The 20,110-nt window shown below is 34.8% G+C and overlaps 1 protein-coding gene across 7 annotated transcripts in view; it reads right to left on the bottom strand.

Moving 5' to 3' along the window:
- Positions 1-390: 390 nt before the first annotated feature.
- The window catches only part of ADAD1 (adenosine deaminase domain containing 1), a 60,171-nt gene continuing 40,451 nt past the window's right edge, over positions 391-20,110 (bottom strand). For all 7 annotated transcript variants that reach the window (XM_032146715.2, XM_058436720.1, XM_058436719.1 and 4 more), the window contains exons 10-12: positions 14,767-15,004; positions 9,048-9,177; positions 391-544 (exon numbers count right to left, since the gene is read on the bottom strand). In XM_032146715.2, the coding sequence (XP_032002606.1) occupies positions 431-544; positions 9,048-9,177; positions 14,767-15,004 (482 nt within the window). In that variant the 3' untranslated portion in view covers positions 391-430. The remainder of the gene's footprint in view (positions 545-9,047; positions 9,178-14,766; positions 15,005-20,110) is intronic.

Here is a 20,110-nt window from a genome sequence, read left to right as displayed (position 1 = left end):
ATCAATGAGTACAAATCATTATTTTCATTCTTGACTTCCAATATTTAATTTTTAAAAAACTGAGTGAGATGCCAGGATACAATGTTGAATATGGTAGCCATATGGACAGCTTTAAAGCAAAAACTTAAAAGGAAATCTCTATTAAACTACAAAAAGGAAAATGGCTTTACAATATCTGTCAAAATAAATACAAAATGGCTACATATTCAAACAGGTAAGTCCTTTTCCGAGAAAATGAAAAAGTAAAAAGCTCTAATGTTTCAATGTAATTTGGCAGGAATATTTAGAAATTTTCAGCAATCACTGCACATTGCTGTTGTTAAGACTCTGATTCTGAAAGTTGAAAACCACCAATATTTTAAAAACAGTTTTACTAGTCAAAACACACCAAACAATACAAGATTTTTAATGTGATAATGGATTGCCTATTTCACATGTTAAATTGCTCTATGCAGGGAGATTTCACAATCCAGGGTCCATAGCCATGTTGTTGTAAGTAGGATTTCAACTTACATTTAGCTTCTTGATAGGAGGCAGACATACACTAGAGAAGAAAGAAAAAATGAATTATAGAAAACAAGCAGCATTTGATTTCTGAAAAGTAGCCCCAATACTGTTTCTTTAGCTTGAAATTTTAAAAAGTTAATGAAAGTCTTTTTTAATTCCTATAGTTTAATATTTTTGAAGCTAAAAAATTTCCTTCCCAACACTCCTAAAGAGCAATTATTCTCTCTCTCTCCTTTTTTTTTTCCTAAGAGCCAAGGTCTTGTTCTGTCATGCAGGCTGGAGTATGGTGGCATGATCACTGAATTCCTGGGCTCAAGCCATCTTCCAGCCTCAGCCTCCTGAGTAGCTAGGACTACAGGCATGCACCACCATGCCCTGCTATTTTTTATTTTATTTTTTGTAGAGACAAGGTCTTGCATGTTGCCCAGGCTGGTCTTGAATTCCTGGCCTCAAGTGGTCCTCCCACCTTGGCCTCCGAAGGCTCTGGTAGTATAGGCATGAGCCACCACACCTGGCCAGTTTTTCTTCTTCTTTTTTTTTTTAACATTTTAAATTAAAAGATTAATCATACTAATTGCAGAAAATTTGAAAAACAGACAAAATATAAAGAAGGAAATAAAAATTATCGGTAATCACAAAACTTCATGGTGGCAGATAAAACTAATGGTGGTAGATAGCCACCATTAATATTTTGGCGAATTTTTTTTTTATAAATGAAAATATAAATGAACTTTTAACAAGCTGGTTTTATTGAGAGACAATTTACATACCATGAAATTCATCCATTGTTAAGTGTATTGTTTGGTGTTTTTTAATGAATTCATAGAGGCATGTAAATATCAGCATAGTCCAGTTGTGAAACAAATCCCTCACCTCTAAAAAGTTCCACTATACTCACCTGCAGTCCTGGTGCCAGTACCAGTCCTAAACCCAGACAACCATGAATCTACTTGCTGTCTCTAGAGTTTTGCTTTTTCTAAAAAATTCATATAAATTAACTAACACAATAAGGATCCTGTTGTGTCAGGCTTCTTTCAGTTCATTTAGGTTGTTTCATGTATCAGTAGCTTGTTTCTTTTTATTGCTGATTAATATTCCATTGTAGGGGTATAATATTCCATTGTAGGGGTACAACACATTTTATGTATTCACCAGCTGATTAACATTTGAATTGCTTCCAGTTTTTGGCTTTTCTGAATAATGCTATTATAAACATGCATGTAAATACCAGTGGAATTGCTAATTACACATTTACCATCTTAAGAAAATGTCAAACTATTTTCTAAAGTGGCATTTCCTCATAGTCTATAGTTTGTATTTTCATTTTCTTAATGATGAATTTTGAAAACCAAGCATTTTATTTTGGAGTCAAATGATCAATTTCTTTTTGGGTTATACTTTTGGTATCATATCTAAGAAATCTTTCCCTAATAATGTAAATATTTTCTAATTTATATTTAATAATGTAAATATTTTCTCATATTTTATTTGAAAGTTTTATAGTTTTAGCTCTTACAGTTAGATCTAAAGTCCACTTTGAGTTAATTTTTGTGTATGACTGACATAAAGATCTAAGTCAATTTTTTGTTTTACCCACACATATTCCACCATTTTAGCACTATTTGTTGAAAAAATGATTCTCCCACAGAATTGGCACTTTTGTACAAAAGCAATTGATCATATGTGTATAGGTTTCTGTTCCATTGATCTATATTTCTATTATTATATCAATACATTGTCTTAATTACTACAGCCTTATTATAAGTTTTGAAAGTAGGTTAAGTTTTCCAACTTTCTTGTTTTTCAAAATTCTTTTGGCTCTTAAATGGCCTTTGGATTGAGCTGAGAGCGGTAGCTTACACCTGTAATCCCGGCAGTTTGGTGGGTGGAGCACTTGAGGTCAGAAGTTCGAGACCAGCCTGGCCAACATGGTGAAACCCCATCTCTACTAAAAATACAAAAAATTAGCCGAGCATGGTAGCACGTGCCTGTAATGCCAGCTACTTGGGAGGCTGAGGCAGGAGAATCACTTGAATCCAGAAGGCAGAGGTTGCAGTGAGCTGAGATCATGCCATCACACTCCAGCCTGGGTGACAGAGCAAGACTCCGCCTCAAAAAAAAAAAAAAAGTCCTTTGGATTTCCATATCAATTTCACAATCAGCTTGTCAATTTCTACACAAAACCCTGCTGGAACTTTAATTTTGCATTGAAAGTATAAATTAATTTGGAGAGAAGTGACATCCTAACAATACTGTTTTCCAATGCATTATGATGGTACATCTCTCCATTTACTTAGGTCTCCTTCAATTTCTCTCATCTATGTTTCATCATTTCCAGTGTACAGGTCTTGCATTTCTTTTGTTAAATTTATTCCTCTGTGTTTACACATGAACACACACACACACATAAATGTACACGTTTGGTGCTATTGTGGATGAAGCTGTTTTCTCAATTTTTTGAGCATTCATTCCTAGTATATAAACAATTTATTTTTCTATATTGCTCTCATATCTTGTGACCTTGCTAAAGTCACATATGATCCAGTTGTTTGTTTTTGGTAGTTGCCAAAGAATATTTTACCTACAAGATGATACAATTTAGGAATAAAAAAATTTCTTCATCCTTTACAGTATAGGTACCTTTTAATCTCTTTTTCTTGCCTTGCTGCACTGGCTAGGACCTAGAGAACAGTGTTGAATACAAGTGCTGAGAGCACACATTCTCTCCTTCTTCCCCAATCTTGAGTAGGGAAAGGAGTTATTCAGTCTTTTCGCCATTAAGCAGAATGTCAATGGTAGGCTCTTCATTGATGCCCTTTATGAAGGTGAGGAAGTTCACTTCTATTCCTTGTTTGTTCAGTGCTTTTATTGTGAATGGGTGCTGGACTTTGTCAAATGCATTTTGTACGTCTTTTGAGATAATTATACAAATTTTAAACTTGAATTTATTCATATGGTGTGTTACATAAAATAATTTTCTGATCTCAAATCATCCTTGCATTCCTGATATAAACCTTCTTGGTTGTGGAGTATAATCCTTTTTGAATGTTGCTGGATTTGGTTTGTCAATATCTTGCTAAGGATTTTCACATTTATTTTCATGAGAGAGATTGGTTTGTAGTTTTCATTTCTTGTAATGTTTTCTTGCCCACTTTTGGTACCAGGGTAACACTGGACTTGTAAAATGAGTAGAGAAGTGTTTTCTCCTCCATTTTCTGAAAGAGCTTTTGTAGGATTTGTATTATAGTTTGCTTATATGTTTGACAGAATTCACCAGTGAAGTCATATATGTGTCTGAGATTTTCTTTAGGAAAATAATTTAATTAGTAATTCAATTTCTTAAGTTCGATTTGGATATTCTATTTTTGAGTCAGTTTTTATGATTTGTGTCTTTCTAGGAATACGTCCATTTCATCTAACGTGTCTGCTGACAAACAGTTGTTCATAATCCCTTATAATAATTTTAAGCTTCTTAAGGTCTGTAGTGATGACCATTTTTTTTTAATTCCAGATTTTGATAATTTGTGTTATCTGTTATTTTTTTCTTGGTTAATCTAGCTAAAGGATTACCAAGTTTAACTTTTTAATGAACCAAATTTAGATTTTCTCCTACTATTTTTTTCTATTTTCAATTTCACTGATTTCTATTCTGATTCACTACATTTCATTATTTCCTTCCTTCTACTTACTTTAATTCTGACTTGCTCTTCTTCTTCTGGCTTCTTGAACTGGAAGCTCAAATAACTGATTTTAAAGATTCTTTTCTAATATAAGCGTTTAAAGCTATACATTTCCAAGTACTTATTTATATAGTCATTCTTTGGTATCCACGGGGAATTGGTTCCAGGACCCCCTAGAAATACCAAAATCTGCAGATGCTCAAGTCCCTTATATAAAATGGCATGGTATTTGCATACAACCTAGGTACACTCTCTCATATACTTTAAATCATCCCTAGATTATTTATAATACCTAATACAACATAAATTCAATGTAAATAGTTGTTATACTGTATTTTATTTGTATTATTTTTATTTTTGTATTTTTTTTTTACTTTTCCTTTTCTTCCCCCAAGTATTTTCGATCCATAGTTGGTTGAATCTGAGGATGCATAACTTATGGATACAAATGGCCACCTGTATTCCATAAATTTTAATATATCACATTTCACTTTCATTTAGTTCAAGATATTTCTTAGTTTTCCTAATAATTTCTTCCTTGAACCATGAGTTATTCAGAGGCAAGTTAACTTCCAAATATATAGCAATTTCTCATTTTTCATTCTCTTCTTGATTTCTAATGTAATTCCACAGTGGTTAGAATATACTTGGCATGATTTTAATCCTTTTAAGATTACTGAGACTTGCTTTATGACCTATGCTGAAGAATGCTCCATGTGGGCTTGAAAAGAACATATATTCTGCTGTTGTGTAGAGTGTTTTCTACAGGTCAGTGAGTTTTGATTGGTTGGTAGTGTTCAAGTATCCTGTATTTTTACTGATTTTCTGTGGAGTTGTTCTATCAATTACTGACAAAGGAGAATTAAAACCAACTACAGTTGCTGAATTGTCTATTTTACTTTACAATTCTGTCAGATTTTGCTTGTGTATTTTATGGCTTTGTTGTTACACCCACATACACATATCTTTCTGATATATTGACCTTTTTACCACTGTAAGATGTTGCTCTTTGTCTCTAGCAATATTTCTCCTCTTCATGTATATTTAATATTAATATAAACATTACAACTGTCTTGTTATCATTTACGATAGGTCTTTTTTCATCCTTATAACTTGCGATTTATTTGAGATAGAATTTAAAATGTGTCTGTTGCAGACAGCATATATTTTGAATCAGGCTTTTTTTAACCCAATCTGACAATCTGTCATTTGACTGCAGCAGTTAGTCTACTTTATTGTAATTATTGGTATGGTGAATTTATATCTGCCATTTTACTATTTATTTCTCACATCTTATGTCTTTTTACAATTTCTCTGCTTTTTCCTCACTGTCCTATAGTTTAAGAAAAATGTTTTACTGAACTATTTTAATCCTTCTGTTGGTATTTTATCAATAGTTTTTCATTTATTTTCTTCATGGTTACATTAGGAATTACAATATACCTCTTTACCTTACATATTGGATTTCAGATTCATACTGGCTTACGGTAAAACAGCAACTTTATTTCAATATAGAGTGATTTCTTACCAAATACTTTGTTATACTGTCATATATACTGCATCTAAGTTATAAATTCAACAACACAGTGTTGTTTTAAACAACTTTTTAAAAAGAAATAAGAGCAAATATATAGACATGCACGTACACATACTCATAGGTCTCATGTTTATCCACATAATTATCATTTTCAGTATTTATTATTCCTTCCTGTGGATTTGCTATCATCCGGTATAATTTTTTCCAATCCTCAAGTACTTTCTTTCGAATTCCATTTAGGGAAGTACTGCTAACAACACATTTTCTTAATGTTAGTTTAACCTGTGAATGTTCTTATTTTGCTTTTATTTCTGAAGGATTATTTTCCTGGATATAGAATCCTTGGTTGCCAGGATTTTTCCTTCAGCACCTTGAACCTGCCATTATACTGCCCTTTGGGCCTCCACTGTCTCTTTTATAACAGCTTTGTTAAGATATAATTCACAAGTCACAAAATTTACCCATTAAAGTGTACAATTCAGCTTTCAGTATATTCAATAATTTGTGCAGCCATCACCATTAATTTTAGATATTCTCCATCATCCTAGAAAGAACTTTGTATCTATTAGCAGTCACTCCTAATTCTTCCCCCTCTAGTGCCTGATAACCACTATTTTCTGTCTCTATGCATTTGCCTGTAATAGACATTTCATATAAATCAAACCATATGATATGGGGCCTATGCATTCTTTCACTTGACATAATATCTTATTGTATCTGGGCTCTCAATTATATTCCATTGTCTATATGCCAGTACCACACTGTCTTGATTACTGTAGTTTTATAGAAAGTTTTGAAATTAAGAACTATGTATTTTGCAGCTTTTTTTCTTTTTCAAAATTTTTTGGCTATTTTGGGATGGCCTCCACTGTTGCTAATAAGAAATCAACACATTAAGCCTTTGTAAAACTTCTACCATCTTCTGATCAACTTGTATGTGGAAGAGAATGTACTGAATGTTACAGTCAGCTCTCAAGTATCCCTTGGCTTGTATCTTTGATGGGCTCTCTTGGGTATTCCCTGCACATGAGTGTGGTTTTTCAGTCAGCCAGGAAAATATGAAGAATTTACCTCAGCCCTTTCAAGGCTCTCTCATTTTCCAAATTTCCTTGTTAACTTGCTAGTTGGCCTACCACTTGCCTCCAACCAGGATGGCAATCTTGGGCCAGCAAAGTTACTGGTTTTCCCCATTCATTTCTTACCAAGTTTGGCATTTAAGCCAACAAAACTGCAAACTTTCATTCCCCTGTCCCAAATCGAGTAAACCTCCTCTGAAAGCAAAGCTTCTGCTTTTGGTGGTAGCCTCATTGGGTCAAAAAACTACAGTTCTTGGCATTGAAACCAGCAGAGAGGAAGAAAATGAGAATGAGAAAAGCCCTGGGTAAGGCCATGTACTCCTGTAATTCTTGCTCAAAGTAATAGCAGTTTTTCTTCTTCTTCTTCTTCTTCTTTTTTTTTTTTTTTTTTTTTTAAAGAGAGATAGGGTCTTGCTCTGTCCCCCAGGCTGAAGTGCAGTGGTGTGATTATAGCTCACAGCAGCCTTGAACTCCTGGGATCAAGTGATCCTCCCACCTCAGCCTCCAAGTAGCCAGGACTAGAGCTGTGGCCACCACGTCTGGCTAATAAGAAGAGTTTGTGGGCCGGGCACAGTGGCTCACGCTTGTAATCCCAGCACTTTGGGAGGCCGAGGCGGGCAGATCACGAGGTCAGGAGATCGATACCACGGTGAAACCCCGTCTCTACTAAAAATACAAAAAAATTAGCCGGGCGTGGTGGCGGGCGCCTGTAGTCCCAGCTACTCAAGAGAGGCTGAGGCAGGAGAATGGCGTGAACCCGGGAGGCGGAGCTTGCAGTGAGCCGAGACTGCGCCACTGCACTCCAGCCTGGGCGACAGAGCGAGACTCCGTCTCAAAAAAAAAAAAAAGAAGAGTTTTTGAGGAATACACACTTTTTAATGTTTTTTCTGCCTTTTGTCAATGTTCAGAGTTATGAAAGGTTGTTTTTGACAATTTTGTCTGGTTTTCTACTTGTTTTTATAGTGATTTACAACTTCTTTATGCCACAAAACCAGAAATAGTCTAGAAAAGCTTTTATACTTAAAAATATGTGATTATGTACACATACACCTGTAATTAACGTAACGGCTTTACAGGCTGTAATTATACAGGTTGAGCATTAAGTTGGTAAAATTGGTAAAATTAAAAGACTTTCATATAATGCTATATCATTATTGGCATTAGGATAGCAAAACAATTTACATTTAATATTTACTAATGGTAACATGGAAGTATGTTCATGTCAGCCAGGCATGGTGGCTCAAGCCTGTAATCCCAGAACTCTGGGAGGCCGAAGCTGGTGGATCACCTGACGTGAGGAGTTCGAGACCAGCCTGGCCAACATGGCAAAACCCCGTCTCTACTGAAAGTACAAAAATTAGCCCGGCATGGTGGTGTGCACCTATAATCTCAGCTACTCAGGAGGCTGAGGCAGGAGAATTGCTTGAACCCAGGAGGCAGAAGTTGCAGTGAGCCGAGCTCATGCCATTGCACTCTAGCCTGGACAACAGAGTGAGACTCCATCTCAAAAAAAAAAAAAGGATGTTCATGTCATATCACATAGAAAGAAAAAGTGGATTAAAACATACCATACCCAATATGGTCTTATTTTTAAACAGACACATACACAAATCCACATATATGAGAAGGAACTGAAATAACATGCTCACATTAAAAGACTGAGTATTAACTTTGAATAGTAAGTGGAATTACAAGTATTAATAATATTTTTTCTGTATTTTTAAAACTTTTTCAAATTTTTGACTTAAACTTACATTATGTTTATGTAAAATATATTTTGGAAGAGAGAAAAAGGCTATGTACCTTACCTACTAAATCAGGTTCAAATCAGATGCTGAAATTAAAGTTTGTTTCACAACTTTAAAATAGAAAAATTCATATATCTTAAATAATGTATTCTTTTAGAATACTTAACATTCTATAGTTAGTACAATTAATACCATATACAGAATAAATTTTATTAACGTTTTGTTTCTCTGGTATGACATAGCGGGTTTTTGAGTGCTATGTAACTTACACTGTCAAAATAAGTATATATCATACTAAAATGGCTACTTTAAATGGCAATACTTATTTACATATCTAATATCTGACATGTTCATTTAAAAATCAATTTTACCATTACCTGGTAATATCTTATATTCAGGAAGTATTCAACAAACTTTTGCTAAGGAGAATCATTTTAAAATGACCACATTAATGTCTTAATTTTATTCCTATGATAACTTTATTCCTTTAAGGACTTACCTTGGCTGCATGATATGTACCAGCTTCAAGTAATTCTTTTTTAGCTTCTTTGGCAAGCAGGTTAAACCGACTTAACATTGCAGCCTTACAAAGCCGACTCGCCATTGACATACCACTTTTAAATGGGGAACTAAGCAGAGAGAAATAAAATTTTTTAAAATTTTTTTTCAGTAATTTATGTTGGCAATTGTATGGATTAAAATCAACATGGATCTACAAAATATTTCTTGATTATTTGCAATACACATAATTTTTTTTTACATAAGAGGCATTCTTAATATTTACTTTCTGAAGTAAATTTCTTAAATTACATTTTAAATTATTTAGTATTGCATCAAAAATTACTGCAGAAGATTGACCTTGGAACATTTCTATTGTATGAAGCAAAATTAATCTATGATAATACAAATTAAACAGTGGTTGTATGAGGGATTCACTGGAAGTGGGTATGGAAATACTTGCTGCATTTTGACTAGAGTGATAGTTACATAGGTATACAAATATATCAAAATTAATGAAATTGTATAATCTATTTTGTGTTTCACTGCAAGAAGTTTTGGCTCAGTAAAAGCATAACATAAACACATAACCTATTTCACAACCCTTTGTGTATGTGTGTATTATGTGCATGTAGATGTGTAATTTGGGTTTCTAATGAAAGTGGGTAACTAGATCATGAACCTTTTTTGCTACTGTAACTTTTCCCCTTTATTGTATCTTCTCATTAGTTGTTCTTAGGATAGATAACAAAAACAGTCAAAATCCTTCATTCCTCCTAGTTTCCAGTTATTTGCAATGTGACTTTTCAGATCTTCACATTAATAGTCATGGCTGATTTTCCCTTCCCTTGAATTTTACTAGGCTTGTGATTTGTTTTAGCAAACAGAATAGACAGTGTGATAATTCTGAATCTAGGCCTGGAGATACCTTGTGTTCTTATTTTCTTGGCACTGGTGCCTCTCCCATGTGACCCTGCTAGGACTAGCCTATTAGAGGGTAAGTGAATACAGGCTAAGATCAGCTCACCTGACCTTTAGTTGACCAACAGTTGACCCCAGATGTGTGGGAGAGCCCAAGAAAATCCAGAAAAACCATTCAGCTGACTCAAGTACTTCCAAGTAGTAATAATAAATAGTTGTTTTAAACAACGAAGTTTTGAGGTAGTTTATATATAGCAATAGTTAACATACACTCATGTGTACAAAATCTATTGATTTCTACATATTAATTTTCCACCATGACACTTTTGTTGCAGTGGTTTTGATAATTTTCTTGATTTTTGGATATAAATACCATCTTCAAAGAGTGATAACTGTAACTCCTTCTTTCCAATATTTTCTCTCTCCCATTTCCCTTGTCCAAATGTATTTATGCCTCCAGTAAAATGTTGAGTAATGGCAATAACAGTAAATAATGTCTTGCTCTGAATGTTAGTGGGAATGCCTCTGACATTTTATCAATCATGATATTTTTTGACTAATAAAGATATACTTTATCCTGTAAAAAAAACTACCTAGCTATTCCTTTTTATTGAGTATCTTAATCTAGAATAGTTGTAGAGCTAAATTATTTATACACCTTCTTAGAATTTATAGAGATAAACATATGGTATTTTCCCTAGATTAATTAATATGACACATTAGTAAGAGTTTCTAGTCTGGTATTATTTCTATTACGTTACTATCTTAGTATTCCTAGAAAAAATGCCAGTTGGTGTTACTGTATAAAATATATTATTGTAATGTGCTGTTAAATTCTGCTCCCTGACCTTTTATATAGCAATTTTTCTTGGATATAGATGTTTGGTCTGTAATTTTGTGTGGTGGAGAGGAGGAGTAGCAATTTTTTTTGTAAACTTTTTAAGTTCAGGGGTACTTTGTATAGATAAATGTGTGTCATGGGGGTTTGTTGTACAGACTATTTCATCACCCAGGTATTAAGCCTAGTATGCATTAGTTATTTTTCCTGATCGTCTCCCTCCTCTCACTCTCCACCATCTGAAAGGCCTCACTGTGTGTTGTTCCCCTCTATGTGTCCATGTGTTCTCATCATTTAGCTCCTACTTAAAAGACAAAACGTGTGGGATTTGGTTTTCTGTTCCTGTGTTCATTTGCTAAGGATAGTGGCCTCTAGCTCCATCCATGGCCCTGCAGAGGACATGATCTCATTCTTTTTTATGTCTGCATAGTATTCCATGATGTATATGTACCACATTTTGTTTATCCAGTCCATCATTGATGGACATTTGGAATGATTCCATGTCTTCGTTATTGTGAGCCGTGCTGCAATGAGCATATGTGTGCAACTGTCTTTATAACAGAATGATTTATATTCCTTTGGGTATATATCCAGTAATGGGATTGCTGGGTCAAATGGTATTTCCACCCTCAGGTCTTTGAAGAATTGCCACACTGTCTTCCACAACGGTTGAACTAATTTACACTTCCACCAATAGTGTATATGTGTTCCTTTCTCTCCACAACCTCACCAGCATCTGTTTTTTGACTTTTTGATAATAGCCATTCTGATTGGTGTGAGACAGTATCTCATTGTGGCTTTGATTAGCAATTTTAAAAAATCAGATTTAAGTATCAATCATATACTTGTTTCATAAAAGTATTTGGATGCTTTCCATCTTTTTGGATAGCACTGGAATTATCTGCTTTTTAAAGGTTTAGAAAAAAACCCTCTGGACTACCTCAGAATGGTACTTTGAGGAACAGTTAAGGTGCCTTCTTGGTAACTTTCTCATGAAAATAACGTTTATTGGTGGCTCATGCCTGTAATCCCAGCACTTTGGGAGACCAAGGCAGGCGGATCATGAGGTCAGGAGATAGAGGCCATCCTGGCTAACATGGTGAAACCCCCTCTCTACTAAAAATACAAAAAATTAGCCGGGTGCAGTGGCGGGCGCCTGTAGTCTCAGCTACTCGGGAGGCTGAGGCAGGAGAATGGCGTGAACCCGGGAGATGGAGCTTGCAGTAAGCCGAGATCGTGCCACTGCACTCCAGCCTGGGTGACAGAGCGAGACTCCATTTCAAAAAAAAAAAAAAAAAAGAAAATAACGTTTATATTTTTCCTCCTTCTATATATAAGTTTTGCAAGGAACGTTTTCCTAGAAATTTATCCATTTCATTGAGGTTTTAAATTATATTTGTGTGGTTACCTAAAATAGCTTATGATCCTCTTAATTTTCTCTATTTCTAATTGCATCCTTATCCATTATTTTATATGAGATTGGTGATTTTTCTTATCAGTATTTTATAAGTAATTCTGACCTTTTTTGTTTTTTAAAGCTCTTTTCTTTATATTTCTAATTTATTTCTATCATTTATTGTTATATGCATTTAAGGCTCTGACTTTTCTATTCAGCTTTGTTTAACCTGTATAACCTACAAGTTCTGATATGTAATATTTTCAATACCCCTATTTTCTAAATATTCTGCAATTTCAGTTTATATTTCCCCTTTGAACTAGGAGTCAGAATTTTTCCAGTAAAAGCAGTTCCTAGTATTCTGGTTTGTTATTCAGTTTTATCTCATCACAATCAGAGAATATGTCTACATTGCTTCTACTTTTTGGAATTTGTTATTTTCTTTGTCGTTTAACACACGGTCAGCTTTTTGTTAGTGTTCTATAGTTTCTTGAGGACTAGGTACATTTTATATTTTTATGATGCAGAGTTTAAAGTAATGAAATCTACCCTACTGCTATTTAAAATGGCTATATCTTTGTTTACTGTTTTGTCCACCTGATCTACCATGAACTGAAAGAGGTGAATTGTTGTCTCTACTAGTAGTGTGTTTCTAGTTTTCCTTTCCTCTTGTCATCTATAATTTCTGCTTTGTGAATGTGGCTATGTCACCTTCTGCATAAACATTCTTAACTGTTCTGTCTTCCATATTAATTATACTGTTTATATTGCTAAGGTTTTTTTTTGTCTTATTGTAATGCTTTGAGACTGAATTATACCTTGTCTAATATTTAGACTACATATTCTGGCTTTTGTTTTTTTTTTTAAAGATGGAGTCTCGCTTTGTTGCTCAGGCTGGAGTGCAATGGTGCAATCTCAGCTCACTGCAACCTGTGCCTCCTGGTTTCAAGTGATTCTCCCTGTCTCAGCATCCCAAGTAGCTGGGATTACAGGCACCTGCCACCATGCCCAGCTAATCTTTTGTATTTTTAGTAGAGATGGGGTTTTGCCATATTGGTCAGGCTGGTCTCAAACTCCTGACCTCAGATGATCTGCCCGCCTCGGCCTCCCAAAGTCTTGGGGTTATAGGCATGAGCCACTGCACCCGACCTCTGCTTTCTTTTTATTTGTAATTACTTGGCAAGTATTTGGCCGTAAAAAATGTTAAGCTCACACACTTAATTTCATCTTTGTTATGCCATTATTTTATGTTTTCAGTAAATAATTTTTTGATGTCTTTCATAGAAGACCTGTTTGTATGTTTAGTTGAGTCTGTTTTTAATAGTAAAGCACTTGTTTATGCTGGCCTAAGTCATTTGATAATAGTATAATTCATCCAAGTTAAAATATCAGTGTTACGCTTAACTGAGTTCATACTAAGAAACGTTTATGGGTTTGTCTTTTTTTTTTTCTTCCTTTTTGAGATAGGGTCTCACTCTGTTGCCCAGGCTGGATTGCAGTGATGCAGTCATAGCTCACTGCAGCCTCAAACTCCTAGGTTCAAGTGCTCCTCCTGTCTCTGCCTCCCAAACAGCTGGAACTCCAGATATGCACTCCCACTCCTGGTTAATACTTTTTATTTTTTATACAAAAGACTGGGTCTCTCACTATGTTTCCCAGATTGGTCTTGAACTCTTGGCTTCAAGCCATGCTCCTGCCTCAGCCTCCCAAACTGCTAGGATTACAGGTATGAGCCTCCTTGACTGCTAAGAAACATTTGTATGTGGTCTTCATTTAAATTTGTCCTTCACAAAGAAAGCAATTTTAAGCATTTAAATTTTTAACATTATTCACTGCCTCATTACAAATGTATGTTCACACTAAAAGAACAGTTTTACTTTTACTTAATAATCAATGGCAGAGACATTATGAAGAAATGTCTAGAAGGCACAGAGCATCATAGTTAAGAACAAGGGCTTTGAAAATAAAATGTCTGGGTTAGAATCCAAGCTGTGTCATTAACTACTTGGGTAACCTTAGGCAAGATATTTAACCTAGCTTGAGTCTCAGAAACTGTAAAAAAAAAAATAAATAAATAAAATCACTCAACCTACAGTATAACACAGTACCATAGTTCTTACACATAAGGGAACATAAGTAATATTTGGAAGAGCATATAAAAATATAATTCCTGAGCCCCAGATCCAAAGTCAGATTCAGTAGAAGAAATTGAATTTCTAAAAAAATTTACATGATTCTAATACTAATGGTATGAAATTACAGTTGGAGAAACATAGGTTATGGAGCCAGATTCCTTGGGTTTGAATGGTGACTCTGCCATTTAGTATGTAATTTCAGTAAGCTATATAACTTCTCCACGTCTGTCTTCTCATCAGAAAAAAAATTTAAAATTTAAAAATTTTTAAAATTAGTACAATGCCTGCAACATAGTCACACTCGACTAATGATAATAAATATTGTTCCGAGTTCAATAAATGGTATCCAAAAGAGTTAGAATAAAAACTGAAATAAAATGTCTTCTTTTGCTTAAGTAATATATGGTTTAAAGAAATTAGTAATTTTAACCTTTCAGTGATCTTCCCACTCAGGCCATCCACAATCTCCAAAGAAACATCTCCTTGTGCCCAATTCAGACTCAGAAATTTATATTCCAAGTTCATTTGAAGTGGATAAGCAGAGGGTACTAAACTAATATGAGGTCTGTTGACTAAGTAAAACATTGGAAGTTTTGAAGTGAGTGCATCGTCAACACGTTGCTTTATAGCGATTTCTAAGCCTCTGGTATCACTGCAATTCCCATCACCTAGAAAGCAAAAACAAAACACTGAAGTTCAATATTAAAAGACCATTCCAAAATAAAATAAATGAAATGATTGGAAATCGTCTAAAGCCCATTTCTCTATCCTTTATCTTTCAACCTTCCCTTTCCTAGTTCTACTCTCTTAGCATCTACTCCATATTCTTAACCAGAACCAGAACAAGGTAATAACAGATTTTCCATTTTAAAAAAGACTGACACAGAAAAGAATGAAAAGTCCCTCTACTGAATATTAGCAAAGAGTCACAGCTTTTCAGAAACTGGTACTTTAGTAACTGACTCAGAAAGAAATCTGGTACATCCAGATTTGTCGACTGCATTGTATGCTGATTTCTTGCAAGCGCAGTTGACAAATCTGGATGAGAAATAATTGGTGAAAGTGAGTTACTTTCAAACATCTAAGGGCCACAAATTACAACTTTTCCAATACCACGATGCTTCAATTTCACAATGCAAAATAATTTAAAGAATGACCATTTCTGGTTAAAACTGTGCCAATACCAAAAGGTTTGAATTCTCAGTTATAATTATTGAAGGAGAGATCTCAAAAAGATGCAATGTTACTACTAAAAAACAGTGAGCTGCATCAAACTTAAAACAGAAGTTAGGAAGCAGTCACTCTTATTTAAAAAACAGTAATTCTAAAGCATATCTCTTTCTTCCTCAGAAGGTCAGAAGTTCTTGCAACAACAGAATCTTTGTAAACCACTGGACATATTTGACAAATAAAGTTTTGTGTCCTTATGATTAAAATTGTTGAGATAGTTACTAGGGCTGCATTATGACTATCTGGGCACTAGAAAATGATGTAAAAAGGACATGTACTGCTTTTGGTATCCTTTTTCTAAACACTTCCTTAAGTGTTTATCAAGAGTGACAAATGATCAAGACAAAACAAGAGTGACAAAAGAAAACTAATCAAATAAAAATATACTTGGGCACAGAATAAAAGTTGGAAAAAATAAGGTGTGAGGAACAGTTAATGTATCTACAATGAACAGTAGATAATAAGGATTTTAAAAAAGCCTAATATATTTATTACATTCTGCAATGAAATAATGACAGTGGTTGTACCAAAAAAAAAAAAAAAAAAAAAGACATTTGGAAAAAGGAAGGAAAAAAAAACCTGTAAGTCAAATTCCTGATGAAATGCTTTAAACATCAAATTGTTTACGTAGATGCTTTAAAGGGAAGAATAAAACCTAATATAATAGAAAAAAAGTTTATAAATATTTTATTACAAATTTTACTTTTTCCCTTCATATATGTGTGCATAAATAATTTGCTATATCTGATGTATGATTTTAATACATCTTGAGGCTCAATCTTGTTCCTAGAAAATAAATATCTAAAGTTATACCATATAACTGAAAAATTATGATTTGATTCATTCAAAAGGATCTGAAATAACACAAAACTCCAAGGTTAAAGTCAAAGGTTAAATCTATTCAAACACTATAGAAGACCTGACAATAATTCATATATATAATCTATCATAAGCAGCAGCGTGAAAAGTTATGAAAACTGGGTTTGAATTCAGGCTCTACCACTAAGCAAACTGAAGGACTTTAGGCAAACATTTTATTAACATTCTGAATGTGATCTGAAAAAGAAAAGAAAAAAGGAAAGGACTGAATAACAAATTCCCTAATGTTATCAGCTGCTTCTTTTTTTTTTAAATTATTTTATTTCATTATTATTATACTTTAAGTTTTAGGGTACATGTGCACAATGTGCAGGTTTGTTACATATGTATACAAGCGCCATGTTGGTTTGCTGCACCCATTAACTCGTCATTTAGCATTAGGTATATCTCCTAATGCTGTCCCTCCCTCATCCCCCCACCCCACAACAGTCCCCAGAGTGTGATGTTCCCCTTCCTGTGTCCATGTGTTCTCTTGTTCAATTCCCACCTATGAGTGAGAACATGTGGTGTTTCGTTTTTTGTTCTTGCCATAGTTTACTGAGAATGATGATTTCCAGTTTCATCCATGTCCCTACAAAGCACATGAACTCATCATTTTTTATGGCTGCATAGTATTCCATGGTATATATGTGCCACATTTTCTTAATCTAGTCTATCGTTGTTGGACATTTGTGTTGGTTCCAAGTCTTTGCTATTGTGAATAGTGCCGCAATAAACATACATGTGCATGTGTCTTTATAGCAGCATGATTTATAGTCCTTTGGGTATATACCCAGTAATGGGATGGCTGGGTCAAATGGTATTTCTAGTTCTAGATCCCTGAGGAATCGCCACACTGACTTCCACAATGGTTGAACTAGTTTACAGTCCCACCAACAGTGTCAAAGTGTTCCTATTTCTCCACATCCTCTCCAGCACCTGTTGTTTCCTGACTTTTTAATGATGGCCATTCTAACTGGTGTGAGATGGTATCTCACTGGTTTTGATTTGCATTTCTCTGATGGCCAGTGATGATGAGCATTTTTTCATGTGTCTTTTGGCTACATAAATGTCTTCTTTTGAGAAGTATCTGTTCATGTCCTTCACCCATTTTTTGATGGGGTTGTTTGTTTTTATCTTGTAAATTTGTTTGAGTTCATTGTAGATTCTGGATATTAGCCCTTTGTCAGATGAGTAGGTTGCAAAAATTTTCTCCCATTTTGTAGGCTGCCTGTTCACTCTGATGGTAGTTTCTTTTGCTGTGCAGAAGCTCTTTAGTTTAATTAGATCCCATTAGTCAATTTTGGCTTCTGTTGCCATTGCTTTTGGTGTTTTAGACATGAAGTCCTTGCCCATGCCTATGTCCTGAATGGTAATGCCTAGGTTTTCTTCTAGGGTTTTTATGGTTTTAGGTCTAACATGTAAGTCTTTAATCCATCTTGAAACAATTTTTGTATAAGGTGTAAGGAAGGGATTCAGTTTCAGCTTTCTACATATGGCTAGCCAGTTTTCCCAGCACCATTTATTAAATAGGGAATCCTTTCCCCATTGCTTGTTTTTGTCAGGTTTGTTAAAGATCAGATAGTTGTAGATATGTGGCATTATTTCTGAGGGCTCTGTTCTGTTCCATTGATCTGTATCTCTGTTTTGGTACCGGTACCATGCTGTTTTGATTACTGTAGCCTTGTAGTATAGTTTGAAGTCAGGTAGCGTGATGCCTCCAGCTTTGTTCTTTTGGCTTAGGATTGACTTGCAATGACGGCTCTTTTTTGGTTCCATATGAACTTTAAAGTAGTTTTTTCCAATTCTGTGAAGAAAGTCATTGGTACCTTGATGGGGATGGCATTGAATCTATAAATTACCTTGGGCAGTATGGCCATTTTCACGATATTGATTCTTCCAACCCATGAGCATGGAATGTTCTTCCATTTGTTTGTATCCTCTTTTATTTCATTGAGCAGTGGTTTGTAGTTCTCCTTGAAGAGGTCCTTCACGTCCCTTGTAAGTTGGATTCCTAGGTATTTTATTCTCTTTGAAGCAATTGTGAATGGGAGTTCACTCATGATTTGGTTCTCTGTTTGTCTGTTATTGGTGTATAAGAATGCTTGTGATTTTTGTACATTGATTTTGTATCCTGAGACTTTGCTGAAGTTGCTTATCAGCTTAAGGAGATTTTGGGCTGAGACAATGGGGTTTTCTAGATATACAATCATGTCATCTGCAAACAGGGACAATTTGACTTTCTCTTTTCCTAAGTGAATACCCTTTATTTCCTTCTCCTGCCTAATTGCCCTGGCCAGAACTTCCAACACTATGTTGAATAGGAGTGGTAAGAGAGGGCATCCCTGTCTTGTACCAGTTTTCAAAGGAAATGCTTCCAGTTTTTGCCCATTCAGTATGATATTGGCTGTGGGTTTGTCATAGATAGCTCTTATTATTTTGAGATACGTCCCATCAATACCTAATTTATTGAGAGTTTTTAGCATGAAGGGTTGTTGAATTTTGTCAAAGGCCTTTTCTGCATCTATTGAGATAATCATGTGGTTTTTGTCTTTGGTTCTGTTTATATGCTGGATTACACTGATTGATTTGCATATGTTGAACCAGCCTTGCATCCCAGGGATGAAGCCCACTTGATCATGGTGTATAAGCTTTTTGATGTGCTGCTGGATTCGGTTTGCCAGTATTTTATTGAGGATTTCTGCATCAATGTTCATCAAGGATATTGGTCTAAAATTCTCTTTTTTGGTTGTGTCTCTGCCCGGCTTTGGTATCAGGATGATGCTGGCCTCATAAAATGAGTTAGGGAGGATTCCCTCTTTTTCTATCTATTGGAATAGTTTCAGAAGGAATGGTACCAGTTTCTCCTTGTACCTCTGGTAGAATTTGGCTGTGAATCCATCTGGTCCTGGACTCTTTTTGGTTGGTAGGCTATTTATTGATTATTGCCAAAATTTCAGAGCCTGTTATTGGTCTATTCAGAGATTCAACTTCTTCCTGGTTTAGTCTTGGGAGGGTGTATGTGTCGAGGAATTTATCCATTTCTTCTAGATTTTCTAGTTTATTTGCATAGAGGTGTTTGTAGAATTCTCTGATGGTAGTTTGTATTTCTGTGGGATTGGTGGTGATATCCCCTTTATCATTTTTTATTGCATCTATTTGATTCTTCTCTCTTTTATTCTTTATTAGTCTTGCTAGCAGTCTATCAATTTTGTTGATCTTTTCAAAAAACCAGCTCCTGGATTCATTAATTTTTTGAAGGGTTTTTTGTATCTCTATTTCCTTCAGTTCTGCTCTGATTTTAGTTATTTCTTGCCTTCTGCTAGCTTTTGAATGTGTTTGCTCTTGCTTTTCTAGTTCTTTTAATTGTGATGTTAGGGTGTCAATTTTGGATCTTTCCTGCTTTCTCTTGTGGGCATTTAGTGCTATAAATTTCCCTCTACACACTGCTTTGAATGTGTCCCAGAGATTCTGGTATGTTGTGTCTTTGTTCTTGTTGGTTTCAAAGAACATCTTTATTTCTGCATTCATTTTGTTATGTACCCAGTAGTCATTCTGGAGCAGGTTGTTCAGTTTCCATGTAGTTGAGCGGTTTTGAGTGAGTTTCTTAATACTGAGTTCTAGTTTGATTGCACTGTGGTCTGAGAGACAGTTTGTTATAATTTCTGTTCTTTTACATTTGCTGA

The sequence above is a fragment of the Hylobates moloch genome, unplaced genomic scaffold (assembly GCF_009828535.3).
Source record: "Hylobates moloch isolate HMO894 unplaced genomic scaffold, HMol_V3 SCAFFOLD_3, whole genome shotgun sequence".
Taxonomy (NCBI): domain Eukaryota; kingdom Metazoa; phylum Chordata; class Mammalia; order Primates; family Hylobatidae; genus Hylobates; species Hylobates moloch.
This window is presented reverse-complemented; position numbering and strand designations above follow the sequence as displayed.